The following is a 14,909-nucleotide window of genomic DNA, read 5'->3' as shown; positions in this document are numbered from 1 at the left end:
TTCGTTAAATAATTTGCCGTTGATAAGAATTCAACAGTATAATGTTCAGTATCAACTTTGTAAAAATCTATCATAAGCAAGTTATTGTTCCTCAAGCTGAAGGGCCAGTCATTTGACCCTCTATATACACATACACATACATTCATATATATATCCCTTATTCTCAGTATAGGGATCAACTTTCACCTAAAAGTCAGACAGGTGCTTCATGTGAAACAGTAATTCTATACAGCCAAATGAATAATTCAGCATAATTGTAGCTTGACTTTACAATCAACTTCTTCCAAAAGCAATGTGAACATGAAGTAAAGTCTTGTAAAAATATTAAATTACCACACAGAACACAGAATTGAAGCACCATACTGGTGCACAAAAAAAAAAGATGACTCACAAGGAATGACATGAATATTACTATTCATTTATTTAAAAAAAATAACAGACTTATTATAATGCGAATGTACAATCTTAGTCCTTTCTACATGACATTTAGGTTAGCGGTGAAAAACATCTTGGGTGAAAAGGACAAATTTCACTCTCTTCATTTCCGCGACGTTCACTTTTTAGAGAACTTGGCCTGCTTGTGTTTGGGTGGTGCCCATTTCAAACAATGCGTGTCCACTGTAGAAACAAAACGTGAATGTTTAATCTCTTAAAAGCATGATAACAATCAAGAATAAGAGGCAGATCTGTTACCTGTTATTGGTGGTTTCTTGTACTGGGCACTTTTGAGATGTTCCTCTACAAGTTTTGGTGTGACGCAGATGACATGCTGACCTTTCCAGTACTTGACCATGTTCAGAGACTGTAGTGTGCTGATGATGTCACTCTGAGTAATGCTTGTCATCTGACTGTGGGTGCAGACATTATGCATTTGTTAGATCTTTTCATCAAAGACCTGGCAGTTGATTCTGCATGCAACCTCGTGCGTTTGTTTACACGCAAGTTTGTCTTGTATTAGGATGTGTACCTGAGGTCTTTGATGGATAGGGTCCCTCTGAAGTCTCGCAGAATCTCTAGTAATACCCAAGACCAGTAACTCCTGTAGCTCAACTTTCCCAAATCTGATAGAGGCTTCTCTGGAGACCCCACAGTACTCTCCAGCTTAGACAACTCATAACCTGACAAGAATATGACACAAGTGTATCAGTGTGTATGCTTATATTGGAAAGGAAAAACTGCTTAGAGGAGAATCAGGAGTGAAACCTACTGAATGCAATTAGAAATTTTCCATATCCTCTTCTCTGGTATGGAGGAAGAGTGAGAATACAAGCAACATTGTTCCCATCTGGAGACTCCTTCTCCTGCTCATCAAGAATACATTGTTAATCAAGATACAAATTAACAGATATGATGCAAAAACAAACTAAAAAAACACTTTACCTTAGAGAAGTAGCCCACAATATGTGCTCCCTGTTTGTTGACTTCAGTGAGGATGTAGAAGATGAATGGCTCTACATCAAAGTAAAGTGTTTTGTGATCCAGAAAGAGCTTTGCCAGGAGGCACAGGTTCTGACAGTAGATCTACAGTGAGAAGGACAGTGAGAACGATCAACTGTAGGGAAATGTTACCCCATGCATTGAGATTTGAAATCTGTCACAAAACAAGTGCTTCAAAATTCTGCTTAATTTTGAGGGCAGGTATCTGGCTCACCTTGTGGTCCTTCCCATCAACCTCATATACTGAGATATTGTTTCTGCGATAAATCTCTTTTCCTGGAGGCTGACGCCACTGACATTGTGACTGAAATAGGAGCCATTGAGGAACAAAGAAACAGGAAAACAAAAGACAGTATAAATTCAACAAGAACATTAACATTAAAGGCAGTACTGCTAAAAAACTAACCACACAAGTAAAAAAAAAAAAAAAAAAAACTGCCGACAACTAACAACACTGATCTAAAAACAGATGCTTGTAAAAAGCGCTACAGGAATTAGCCGAAAACCCAAACAAGACAGAATTTCCAGCTCCATTGTCCTGACATCAGTGAGGTTTTTGAATGGGCTCTTGGTTAAATGCCTGAATTAATGTCTATTAGTACATCAGTAAAACACAATTTCACTTTTACACATCATAAAAAAGAAGTGCATTAACGGGACTACATTAAATAGGTACATTAACCATGCTGTGAGACATTGCTGTGAAGCAGTTTTGATACAATACATGTTGAACTTTTGCTGGTCAGACAAGGACTGTTCAATAAACAAACTTGGTCTTCTGCTTCTGCTCTTCTCTGGCTTTTCTCTGTCAACCTCTTGACTCACAAAGAACTGTTTAACACTCATTTTTGGGTATCAACATCTGCTGACTAGTTGTTCTGTTACTGGACTAACTAATATTTTCTGGCAGGATCTGTCATCAAGGGCTGGATTCTATAGCACAGATGTATAGCACCCCCTAAGGTTTAATAACTAATATTACTGTGTAAATCCAAACAACAAAACCATTGTGGGAACTGACCAGGTGGTATCTGAATGTCTTCTCATACTTCATATACTTCAGGCAGTATTCACAGATCCAAAGCTTGGGCTGTTTCCCATAGTCCTCAGGGAACGGAGAGAAGTACCATGCATCAATCTCAAAGTTCCCGATCTGGATCTTGTCCACATATTTTACTTTTGTGATCTGAAAATAAAAGAGAAAAAATATTTTGTTATTGATATTTATAATGTTTTACAGAAGAACTGTGATAATGCATTTTTTAGAGTGTTATGCAAATGTTGGCCCCTCTTACCGCCTCATGCTCTTTCTCCAGGGCTGCTGTGGTGGGGTCCATCTCTGCATAAGTCTAAAAATACGAAATGAAATAATTACACATATTGCTATCAGACTGATATGGCCCACAGACAAAACACTGATCAACACGGTGTCATTTTGATGTGCAGAAATGCGATGACAGGTACCTTCTGAACGTGGTTGATCTCGTCATGTTTACGCTTCTGGTTTCGGGTGATCTTCCTTTCTGGCTGGTCCACAAGTTCACCTCCACCACCTTCCTCCACACTCTTTCTCACTGCATCTTTCACAGTCTTTGTCAGTGCCAAACGAGCCTTTCCAACCCACTCATCTAAACGTCTGTTAACTGCAAAAGACAAAAGAGTGCTTGTGCTCAGTGAATCTGTATTACACAAACCTGTAAAGTATTTGTGTCAGCTATGCATGGTCACGCAGTTCCACTCACATCCTACATAGTGGACATAAAACTCTTCTCTGCCTTCCTGCTCATTGAGCCTGGACTGAATAACTTCTGCTGAATCTGAAAGAAAAGCAGAAAACAAATTAATAAGTAAAGAGTATGCGCATGCACTTTTCGGGTTTGCATTGGCTGTGGCTTATGCATTCCTCGATCAGCATGCCTTTCATAACAATAATGAATAAATGATAATACAAAAGTAATACAGAACCACAAATGGCAAATTAAGCATTTCTGAAATAATGTCGTTATAAGCATTTTCATTTACGAACTTACGCCATGTTTTGTCCGCACGCTGACACAGATAAGTCTCGCCGATTTCTACTGACACCTCCTGCTCTCTGCCGCCGCCGAGCGACACTCCATCCGCGGAGGGCGGAGTACTCGAGCCCGCGGCTTCTCTTTCTCGAATAGCGGCCTCTACCTCATCCTCTTCCCCGCCACTGCCGTTTGAAGAACATGTCGCTCTTGTTCCCGTCTCCAAGCTTCCCCGGTCGGTTCCAGCGTGACCAGCGTCTATTTCAACATCCATTCGCTCTTCTGAACCGCAGTTATCGTACGAATTGTTCATGTTTGCGTGGCGATTATTGGACAACGACATCGCTACGCCAGACATCTTTGTCCATTTGAAAACATTGCGCACGCCGCGTTCACTCGCGCACGCGCAGTACTACGATTTCAGTCCCGGCCTGTCAGTTTTGGGTAGTAGCGCCACTGTTTCATTTTTTACTTTTATTTTATATAACGTATTTAAACAAAACAACATTATGCATTTATTTTGATAGGTTTGTTAACATTTTAATTATTTATATACCACTTACGTATTTATATCTTATTTGTATGTCCTATTTATCATCTTATTTAATATGCAGCAGAAAGAACTAACTATCTTCTTGAGTTCTGATTTATGGATTGTTGACATTATCACAATCGCTATGGTAAAATTTAAACATCATCGAAGTTCCTCAGTGGTCAGACTCCTTTCTAATTGCCATGTCTACTCCTTTATTTTCACTAACAACAATGACGAACCAAAGAGAGAAAGGAAAAACATGGGTCAGTTTACTGCTTGCGGAGAATTTTATTACAGACACTGACATAATGACGGTACAGCTGGTAAAACTGGGAGGTATGCTTGTTTCTATGCCTGCTCCTCCCCTCTCCCACTGTCAGAGTACTCCCTCTTTCCTAAATTCTTTTTCCACTCTCTGATGCAATCCCCTCCCACCACCTCTATGAGCCCCGCCCCCTCTGTGATGATGCCCAGCCCCTCCCTCTCTGGCTCTGTGTCCTCCTCCACGGTGGCCAATGCTTCCAGAAGTATCCCAGTGACTGGGTCCCTTGAAGTTCCTCTCCTGCCAGTGTCCATGATGTCGTCCAGAGCCACGACCGCCACGCTTCCATCCTCTAACCACATGTTCCCTCTCTGGGTGTCCTTCGTGTAAGATTGTCTGTGTCACATCTTTTGAAATACACACTTTTTGTTGGCTCACATTTTGTCCACAGTTGGATTCTGATGTAACCTTCTCTTGAGAAACTGTTTTTTCTTCTTCATTGGTCATAGGCTGCCTGAGCTGTGTTATATTATCACTGAGTTCACATTCTTGTCCTTGTGCTGTACTTTCTCCCTGTGGTGTGGTGTTCGGTGGGCCTGAGTTCACATGATTAATCTCATCAGAAGAATGCGTGAGCTTGCCCAACCGTTCTACCCCAGGTGTAGGTATCATGTGACGAGCTGACCCCCCCCTTCCACCTCCTCCTCTTCCTCTACGACCTCTCTTAAAGTCACCTTGTGGCCTTCTTTCATGAGTGCACAAGCGCTGTGATTGGCCTGTAGTGTGATGACTTTGAGAGACTTGGGTTACATCAGTGGGATCTTGGGACGAGGAGGGGAGTGACTGAGTAGATTCGGAACCAGAGGCATCCGTTGAAGGAGTGTCAGAAACATTAGCTGAAGCCTGAGGAAAAACACACATTCATTTATGAAATTTCTTACATTCTGACATTGAGAACTCAGTCCGCTAAATACTATCATCACTCCAGTTCTGGGTGAACAAAAATTAAAAGGTGTCATGAACTGAGAATTTCTAAATTCTATTGATCTTTTGACACATAAGAGGTCACTGTGCTATAAAACATTCAGTAAGTTTCAGAACTTAAAACATTCTTGTTAGTCTAAAACAGCTTAAAAATGACAGGTTTTAGGATGTGCCACTCTGTGATTTAATAGTGTGGATAAGAACCGCCTCCATAGAAGAAGATCAACCTACTTCTACATCATTGCTTGTTTAGCCACGCCCACTGATTTGCACACATAGTTGGTAAATGACAAGAGCGGCAAATGCAAGCCTATGCAAAAAAAATTTAATTTTATATGACTTTATGTGACGAACTTATATGATGAATATAAAGCACCAGACCAGTAAGGATGTTCTTTGTTGTAGATTTGTTTACAAACGAGGCACAATTTGACAAATTAAAAGATTAAAAACTAAAAAACTACACTTTATTGAATGCGATGTTGTTTTAACATTACGTGATCAGAGTTGCTTTGTCTGATTAATATATGCTAGTATTTTAGCCTAAAAAGCATCCATCTATGATGAATGTATGCTATCAAACGTTCACAACTGTTAACCAATCAGTCACTCCTATTGAAACAAGATGAGGGAATCAAAACAGCCTGTTTTTAATATAAGAAACGTATAAACATCATAAATGGATGTGGACTGTGGAAGTGGAACGGTGTGGAATAAAAAAGGCAGCTCATGACCCTTTTAATTACTAAATTATTCTAAAAAGTAATATATGTTCCATTTAGGATATACCTCATTAATGTGAATGAGGAATCTATTGGACTCTGCTTCGGGGTCAATAACTCCACCCTTTTCCTTCTGCCGTTCCAGAACCTTCTGGAGTGCTGCCCATTTCTTTTTAAATTCCCCACCGATGACTGCATCGTCCTGCTGTGTGTGAAGGAATAATAAACACAACGTTCATGTGTGTCCACAGCATGTGACCAGTGAGCATACATAAGGGTGCTAAGCTTTCCAACTACACATCCTGGCATAGTCAGCTAACAAGAGAGACTGCACATGGGACAATGCCGCACTGTTTAAAACCAAAATCTACTGCTTGGCACAGAACACAAGGGTGACATTGTCCACTTGACATTTCTAACAATGATAAACGTCAGGCCAGTTTAGCTTAACCCCACTGCTAACACAGCATTCACAGAGAAAGATACACTGTGTCTGAGTGTCTTACCTGTGTGAAAACTGGAGCTGGAGAGGAAAGGAGGGCATCCAAATCATAGGTGAGAGGCTCTCGACACACGGGGCAACCAACAAATAATCCCTGTCAATGAAACCAAAAACACATAACATCATAATATATCCAAAAAACAAACCGTGCATTTATTCAAGCTGACCTCACTGCCTTTTTATGGACTGCAATTAGTTCAACATTCACAGTAGCACTGAAGTAAATTATATAGTAATAATAATGCTATAAACAAAACTGTTGAGTTTATTTAATACCAAATTATAAGCCTTTTCCCTGAAGTAAGGAAAACGTATGAAAGTTTACAAAAAGGAAACTGCACCTCTTCTTCGGTCCCGTCTCTGGTTTTATCCTCCTCCAGCTCCCTCTCACGGTCCTTCAGCTCCATCTCAGAGTGAGTGATATAGCGGCCAAGACAGTGAGAATGGAAATAGTGATAGCAGCTGGTCTTCGTGAACACTTCCCCTTCCTACAGAGCAAAAAACAAAAAACCAAAAACAATTTTTACAAACAGGCCACAAACCACAAGTGCATGTTACGGTTAAAACACCAAACCTTAAATCCATACAGACAGATGACACAGTTTCCATGGGGAATATTGCTCTCAGTCAGAATCTCTTTGGCTCTCTGTGAATATGATATTGAGAAATCGTTTAAGACAAATACATGTTTAAGACAAATACATGTTTAAGACGTTTTTGAGTGTAGTGTCTAATGCTCACCAACGCTGAATTCATTTGATATAAACTGCAGCAATATTGTGAAACATTATTCATTTAAAATAAGTTTTATAATGTAATTAAAATGTGTTAAAATGTCATTTATCCCAGTGGTGATAAAGTTGAATTTTAAGCAGCCAATAATTTTATTATGCTTATTTCCTGCTCAATAAATATTTTTCACTATTATCACTTTGTTATTCAACTTAACTGATGAATTGCTTACTTAAAATAGAATTTTGTAACAATTTAAATGCCTTGACTGTCACTTTAATTATTGCATCCTTATTGATTTTTTTTTTTTTTTACAAACATCGAAACAGTATTGTATTTTTAATTTTTTTTTACTAAATAAGGAATCCAAACCTCTATGAGCTGATACAGTACAGCTGTCCCGATACACGACTCTGCTTCCATCTGCAAACTACTCTGTAAACTGAGAAAAAAAGAGCATGTGAAAACAATGAAGAAAGTATACAAAGTTTTAAAATAGCAGTTCTGAATGATAATCAAACACCTGAGCAGCTTATCATCCGAGAGTCCACGTGGATTGTGAATAGAGATACAAGGGGATGAATATGGGTACTGGAAGTGAATAAAAATACTCTCAGAAGAATAACAGGGACTCAAGATTTTCCAGTAAAGATTACCATAGTCAAATATTATAGCAATCTGACCAACAAACCTGAGAGTCTAGATCCATTGTCAATGTAAGACGGACAAACTGGGACAGACAGTCCTCCGCTGTGGAGGGATAGAGCACCAGACTGATTGTCCATCCTCTAAATGAGACAGAATTGGCATATTTATTTTTGTACAGGTTAATAATACTAAATCTCAAGCAATTTACAAAAAACTACAAGAGCAATAAATGCTCAAATATTTACCCTCCGTCTCTCTGTTCAACACCAAGCTCATCCAAGTAGATGGACTGCAGCACTTCAATTTCCGACAGGACACTATGGTGACAAACAGATGTGAAAAGAATTTAGTGTAGAGCTAGCTTAATGTAATAACACTAAGGCTAGATTTTATAGACAGGGTTTAGCCCAAACCAGGATTAGGCCATAGTTCAATTAAGACATTTAAGTCATTTTTTTATACATGCCTTACAAATTCAGCATTACCGGTGTGCATCTTAAGAAAAAATAAATGCACTGGTATGTTTTAAGATCAGTCAGCGCGAGTTTCTTTCAGCTGAAACAGCTCAGATTTACATTTAGTCTAGGACTAGGTTTAAGCCTTGTCTGTAAAACCGGGGACACATCAGATAGCCAAAGACAACAACTGCAGTAACAGTTCACTTACATATTACATAACTAACATAACTAACTGTGGATTCTTTATCTTAGCCTCGGACAAAATATACGTTTCTAAAATTAGCTTTTTCTATCAGTTTTTTTAAACGGTATTTACTATTTAGTCACCTATGAAGGCTCTCCTATATCGCAGCCGACTGTGTTCTTTAATTTAAATAATTTAGGTCTTACAAAATAGATATTTTCAGTTCATATATCAAATAACTACAGATTTATATGGGAATCTATAATAAATAGATGTTTCTGACAGTATTCAGCAGCAGCCCAATACTCACTCGCTCTCGGCAGCCATGTTCGCAGTGACGTCACCCGTCCACGACATCGGTCAGGTGACACAGAGATGACTGTAAATATGAATTAATTTTTCGATGCACACATAAAATCTCGCCAAGAGGGATTTATTTATGTTTATTTTTGGGGAACGCACAGATCTGTGTATTATCTGTTTGTATTTTGAACGAAGTCAGAGGTGTAGTAGCCTACACTTTAAAATACTTAAAAAAAAAAAAAAAAAACAACACACCAAATACTTTAAAATACACACCAAAGCAAAAGGTTTGAGTATGTTGTGAATATTAAAATTTTTACATAGTATTACATCCACAAACAAACATTTGCAAAACAATTATCTAATTGTCAACGAATAAAAAAAACATGAATATTAGTCAATAAAAAACAATAATACATAAAAAAACTATTCTTTGCATATTCATGTCCTCATTATACATCAACAATTGCTTTGGTTCATAAGGAAATATTTGATTGCTGTTACATATTTATATTGCCTCTTTTTTTTTTTTAATGGACAAACTGGTATTTTATGTCTTTTTAAAATGAACCCTTCATGTATATCCGTTGTAATTTAAAAGCAGACTGACAAACAATAATTTAATACATTTTTTATTCATGAGTCATGAACGTGACTCAGAGGTCAAATTTAATAATATAAAGAAATGGTTCCTACACCGTTCATTTAGTAGGTTAATCTAACAACAACTCTGGCTCAGAAACATGTGCATTTTAGCATTTTATATGGCAAAGGACAGTGAGCATTTAATCAGTCCAGCACGGGTCACCTACATACATTACTTTTTCAAGATATCAGAAATGAACATTGTTGTTGTGATTTTTAAAATCATATTTTATTGCTATTTTATTATTTGCATACATTAATGACATATATCAAGTCAATTTTAATCCAAGAAACACCTCTCACTAATCACAGTGGAACGCATAAGACATTTTGAATATAGTGTCTTTCCTGGACCAGGCCTTCGATGCCAGTGTAAATCCATGCCAGTCAATTCCCCTTTTGTAAAAAAACAAACAAACAAACAAAAAACATTTAATTGATAAACATTTGTGTAAACAAACGCTGATGTTCGGCACATAATAGCAAGTTATTTTTTTATTCCTCTTGGTTTTATCTAAGCGCAGTGTTAACATAAAAAAAAGTCACATTTCTGAGCTGGAAACATGACCCAAAGGATCAGAGTTGCAAAGGTGTTCGATTTGTCCCTCTTTCCTAACAGCATTTCTTCCCTTTCTTCCTCCTTTCTCTGTCCCTGTGCGAATTTATATGGACAGTGTCCTTTTCTCTCTCCCTCTCTCTCTCTGCTCGACTCTGGCTCTGTTTCTTGGCCCGAAGGACCATGTGAGTGAAAGCCATGAACATCTGCAAACAGAACAGAACACAAGCCATACAAGTTTTACATATTACGTTTAAACACATCAGAGTGGACAGAAAGACAAAGCTGAATAAGTTGAAAATATAATCTATTTTTCTATTCAAGCCAACAAATAAGATATTTTGGATACTTAAGACTTTTAAATGAATTTAGGCTTAAATAAAAATTAAAATTAAATTAAAATACTTTAAATTTAGGCTTAATTGGAAAAACTTAATGAGGATTTAAAATGAATGTAGGCTTATCTGAAATACTGATATTTTAGAATGAATGAGTTGAAACCTACAGCATTAAAAATACTCACCTCTTCTACATTGATATTCTCTTTAGCACTTGTCTCAAATAACCTCACACCAACTGATTCTCCAAAGCGCAGAGCTTCTTGAGTTTCCACAGCTTTTTTAGAAGGATCATCATTCTTGTTTCCAACTGTTAGAAAGCATAGTGCAAATGAATATTAAATGTTTGCCTTTGATTCTATAACAAACTGAGAATGTACAACCAAAACATGTGTTTCCCCCACACACACTTAAACTGAAATGTGAAAAAAAACTAACCTAAAATTTTGCAGACATTGTCACAGTTCTGTGATATCTCGTTTAACCATCTTTTCACGTTGACAAACGATTCAGGATTTGTAACATCGTAAACGATGATGACACCATGAGTGTTTCTGTAATACCTAGAGAGGTACAGCAAGCAGTATAGTGAGGAGAAGAACGACAGATCATGAGAACAAACGCTCTTTAGTACGCAGTTAGACTGGAACAAGGCTTACGTCGAGGTGATGGTCCTGAACCTTTCCTGCCCTGCAGTGTCCCAGATCTGGAGTTTAACTCTTTCGCCATCTATCTCTACCGTGCGAATCTTAAAGTCAACTCCAATAGTAGTTATGTAACTGCCTGTGAAGAGTGCAAAAGCATGTTTCATACCACTTAACACTTGAACTTCTTTAATGCTTTCAAGCAAATATACACTCTCACTGTGTCTAGCTGAGAACAGTGAATTAGATCATATATTTACAGACCCTTCACCTCATTGCGTCTTTCTCACACAAACACACACTTTGCGCCAAGTAGACTCACCAGAGAATGAGTTGTCTGCGAATCGTAGGAGCAAACTGCTTTTCCCTACATCTGCAACAGAGTCAGAGCAACATTTGTTAAACGTCCAGCTGTAATACCTCAGTATTTTTTTAACTACATGACAGAAATTTCAAAAGCTCTTCTTTTAGAAAACATTATAATATTTAGATGTTATTAAATTAACAGTTAAATATGAATATTATTTTTTATATAACAAATTTTAAAACATCCCTACAATAAATAAAAGTGCAACAGCACAGTGTAAATTATTATCAAATACCTCATAGTTCATCTATACCATGCAATGTAATCTTGACATGTACTTTTGTCATAAAGGCCACAATGCTCTGAGGTCTGAGGCTCAAAACCAACCAGAATACTAACCAAAGCCTACAGTCTTCGTAGAAACATTCTACGAGCAGCTGAACATTTCGTAACTAAATGTTTCACAGACAAGGCTTGAGCTAGTCCTAGACTCAAATTAATGTTTGAGCTGTCTCATCTTGCTCTGACATATCAAAAATAAGCCATTTTTGTAAAAATCACTAATATATCTTAATTTAACTAAAGCCCAGTCCTGGATTAAGCCAAGTCTCGTTTATGAAACCAAGCCTTATCGTGTAAGTGGCCATTATGGACTGAATGAGGTAGCTGTGGTTAATACCACAATTAAATGACAAACACTATGAACTGCAAGATAGCGCCACGGATATTTGCTTACAAACAAAAGCAGACATGAATAGGATGATTAAAGTTGGATGATTAATATGAACAATTCATGTTTTTGACTACGTAATGTTTAATCAAAATGTCATAACTGGATCTTCTAGTAAAAGGACAAAGCAATTTCACAGACCAAAACACTGACCCAACATTCAACACGGTACACGTCCCTCCCAAGTTCACACTAGTGAACCCATCAAGTGACTCAATTCACTGAAGGGACGAGAACTGGCATGACAAATTTACACAGAGTAGTTTCACTTCAGCTTTCCAGGTTGCGCTTAAATTGTGAAACTGCACAACAACTAGCATTCTTAATGGACAGGGAGCGCTAGCGAAATTATAATTATTTTATGCCATATTGTAATGATCCACGTATGGGCACTGTGCCTTACTGGGTTTCAGAAAAAAAACTACACAGCTACGTTGATAAACGTGTTAGAATATGTAGGAGCAGAAAAATACTAACTGGAGTCACCAATGATGAGCAACTTGAAGAGATGATGGTAGTCTTTTCCTGCCATTCTTCTGTTCAAAATGTATCCTCATGAAACGACAGCTTTCAATTCCCCTGTCACGTTTCCTGTGTCTTAAAGTACCAGGCTGTTTAGTGCTGAAGTTTTAGGGTGAAATACTTCGAGCATCATGTGACCGTCCTTCCAGTTTACTTTAAAACTCAAGTGCAAAATGATGCATCCGAGTGATTTCCGTGAACTCCAATTCATCAATCAGTGATTTTGCATTGTCTGTAACACGTTTGCACTTTCCGTGCGGTATTTTTAGTTCATCTTAAAACTATATTTCCATTGCTTTTGATCCACAGTTAAAATCTACATGAAATGTACTGCTCGTCCCCTCAAGTGCAAACACATCACCACATTGTTGTGGTTAAGTATCAAATGAATCAGATTACAAAGTAAGTGGTTCTTTAATCGCTGATGGCGCTCATAACGCAGAGCTAGGAGTGCAGCAGGAATCAAATCATCCGGAAACAGGGCAGTTTGTTTGAGATCCAAGTTGTTTCGTCTCCAAATCTTGATTTCCTAGATATACAGACGGCATCTCGGTCACAACAATCCCATTTCGCCTTTTTATCTGATGCATGCAGGGACTGGTAGCTTCCCACACTTTGAAAGATCGCTGCCACTCCAAAACACTGTAGGAATGCAGGTTCAAACCGGAAGTGAGAAAATTCCCAGTCGGTCCCCTTTAAGCCCTAATCCTGAAATTAAAAATATAAGAAAGGGAAGAGACAGGTATTATGCATTGGATTTAGACGTAAGGTTACTCCCCCGCCCCATTACCCAGAACAGCAGCTGTGGAACTAAATTTAGCTTCTCCTACTCTGACAGACAAATGACACCCTTTCTGACACTGTTGGAAACCACATGCACCAGCCTTACCCTGGAGTTTAGATACAGAGATTAGGATATATGCCCACACATATCATGATTCTTACAACTGAAACCAAAACAATGGGCAGAACCATTAAAAGCCCACATACAACTAGCTGCTGAATCAAGACAAAGCCAGAGATTCGGTAAAGTGCCAAAAATGTTCCATGAAAACAGGAAGGGACGTGCTTTTCCTGAGCGGCCGTGGCGAGGAGATCACGGGTTTTTTTTTTTTTTTAATTAAAACACTGTTCTGATCTAAAACCAGGCGGCGGGTTAAACCATTAACGTCCTCCAGCCAAATGAGATCATTGGGACACAAAAAAAGGTGGAAGAGAAGTGAAACAGACACACCTAGGCTGAGGTCCGCTTATCAGGCAAGAAGAGAAAATCATTTTCGGAGCCAACAAAGCTAAATTCCTGAATACAGACATGCCCAAATTAAAAGCGAAACTATTTGGCGCTCTGTGTAGCACAACCGGATTTAACAGTCAATTAGAGGGAAAATAACAATAAGAGACACTCGTTTTGTAGCGGCAGATAGCTTTTATTGTGTAACGTTAAGGTTATCGTAAACAGAACGTCCTTCTGAGATTAGCGACCTCGCGTCTTTACGGAATTTAAACGGTCACGCGCAGTACCCATAGAAACTCAAAACCAGACATATGTTGCGATTTAACGGACACACCTGTAAAAACATGCGATCCTACCAAACACCAAGCTGAACTCTCGCCTTGATCTGCTTCTTGAGTTCCGTTTCTTTTAAGCGCCTGATCAAACTTGTGTCCATTACTCAACTCGACAACTCCTCGATTGTGATTTACTCAAGTTGTTTTGAAACGCAGCTAGGCTAGCTACTTAACTAGCCACAGATGCTCTAAGATAATAAGATCAAACTCGGAACTAAAGAAGAGCTCACCGAAAACACTTTAAACCACATACTCCCTGCACGCCGCGGAAATTACGGAAGACTTGGCACAAGTTACTGGCGGGTGGTCGGTCAGTGTCGGGTCGGTCCCGTTGGCAGGGGGAAGCTCGGACAGTGTCCCGGCGGCCGCAGAGATCAGATCCGCCCCTTCGAGGCCGACGCACCTGAATGTCGAGTCACTCTCATCCTCATCATGTGCCTGAGTTTTTCTGTCTCCTCCTCCTCATGCCACTCCTGTTGCTGCCGCGATTGCCATCGCTGTTCTGTCGCCACACGCCGACTGATGATATTTTCCAGACACACACTGGAACTGGTAAAACTTGCATACAGAAACCCAATTCTTGGCCATTTTGCCTCGATTCGCGTATAGGAATACTGTATTCGCTACCGGTTTTAATGTTAAAGTGTTAGTGTTTCTTAAAGAATCCTCTTCTGCTCAACAGGGCTGCATTTATTTGATTCAAAATAAAGCAAAAGCAGCAATATTGTGAAATGTTTTAACGTTTACAATAACTCCTTTCTATTTGAATGCATTTCAAAATTTATTTTGTAACATTTAATATTAATGTTTTATATATAT

At 38.6% G+C, this 14,909-nt stretch overlaps 3 protein-coding genes across 7 annotated transcripts; all 3 read right to left on the bottom strand.

The window, feature by feature from the left end:
- Window positions 1-397: 397 nt before the first annotated feature.
- On the bottom strand, window positions 398-3,851 carry kat8 (K(lysine) acetyltransferase 8). Its single transcript, XM_043234060.1, has 11 exons — window positions 3,468-3,851; window positions 3,180-3,254; window positions 2,902-3,080; window positions 2,733-2,786; window positions 2,459-2,623; window positions 1,652-1,741; window positions 1,381-1,521; window positions 1,208-1,301; window positions 968-1,118; window positions 694-848; window positions 398-618 (listed from the first exon to the last, which is right to left on the bottom strand). Exons 1-11 carry the CDS (start codon window positions 3,805-3,807, stop codon window positions 554-556), a joined length of 1,509 nt encoding a protein of 502 aa, XP_043089995.1. The 5' UTR covers window positions 3,808-3,851; the 3' UTR covers window positions 398-553.
- Window positions 3,852-4,252: 401 nt separating this feature from the next.
- Window positions 4,253-9,246, bottom strand: rnf25 (ring finger protein 25). Of its 3 annotated transcripts, XM_043234036.1 has the most exons (10): window positions 8,787-8,869; window positions 8,080-8,151; window positions 7,878-7,974; window positions 7,710-7,777; window positions 7,559-7,628; window positions 7,029-7,100; window positions 6,796-6,942; window positions 6,459-6,548; window positions 6,020-6,157; window positions 4,253-5,149 (listed from the first exon to the last, which is right to left on the bottom strand). In XM_043234036.1, exons 1-10 carry the CDS (start codon window positions 8,831-8,833, stop codon window positions 4,361-4,363), a joined length of 1,590 nt encoding a protein of 529 aa, XP_043089971.1. In that variant the 5' UTR covers window positions 8,834-8,869; the 3' UTR covers window positions 4,253-4,360. The 3 variants fall into 3 exon arrangements, with proteins under 3 accessions (XP_043089971.1, XP_043089978.1, XP_043089986.1); XM_043234043.1 differs by lacking the exon at window positions 6,020-6,157 and having other exon boundaries at window positions 8,787-9,246; XM_043234051.1 differs by lacking the exon at window positions 7,710-7,777.
- A 149-nt stretch (window positions 9,247-9,395) lies between these two features.
- On the bottom strand, window positions 9,396-14,517 carry si:dkey-16l2.16 (ras-related protein Rab-35). Of its 3 annotated transcripts, none has more exons than XM_043234070.1 (7): window positions 14,494-14,517; window positions 12,477-13,229; window positions 11,285-11,335; window positions 10,978-11,101; window positions 10,757-10,881; window positions 10,504-10,628; window positions 9,396-10,186 (listed from the first exon to the last, which is right to left on the bottom strand). In XM_043234070.1, the coding sequence occupies exons 2-7, from the start codon at window positions 12,529-12,531 to the stop codon at window positions 10,037-10,039; spliced, it is 630 nt and encodes a 209-aa protein (XP_043090005.1). In that variant the 5' UTR covers window positions 12,532-13,229; window positions 14,494-14,517; the 3' UTR covers window positions 9,396-10,036. The 3 variants fall into 3 exon arrangements, with proteins under 3 accessions (XP_043090005.1, XP_043090001.1, XP_043090004.1); XM_043234066.1 differs by lacking the exon at window positions 14,494-14,517 and adding an exon at window positions 14,321-14,487; XM_043234069.1 differs by lacking the exon at window positions 14,494-14,517 and adding an exon at window positions 14,090-14,298.
- Window positions 14,518-14,909: the final 392 nt, after the last annotated feature.

The sequence above is a fragment of the Puntigrus tetrazona genome, chromosome 3, assembly GCF_018831695.1.
Source record: "Puntigrus tetrazona isolate hp1 chromosome 3, ASM1883169v1, whole genome shotgun sequence".
In the NCBI taxonomy this organism is placed as follows: Eukaryota; Metazoa; Chordata; class Actinopteri; order Cypriniformes; family Cyprinidae; genus Puntigrus; species Puntigrus tetrazona.
The sequence above is the reverse complement of the archived record's forward strand: the minus strand, read 5'-3'. Positions and strand labels throughout refer to the sequence as shown.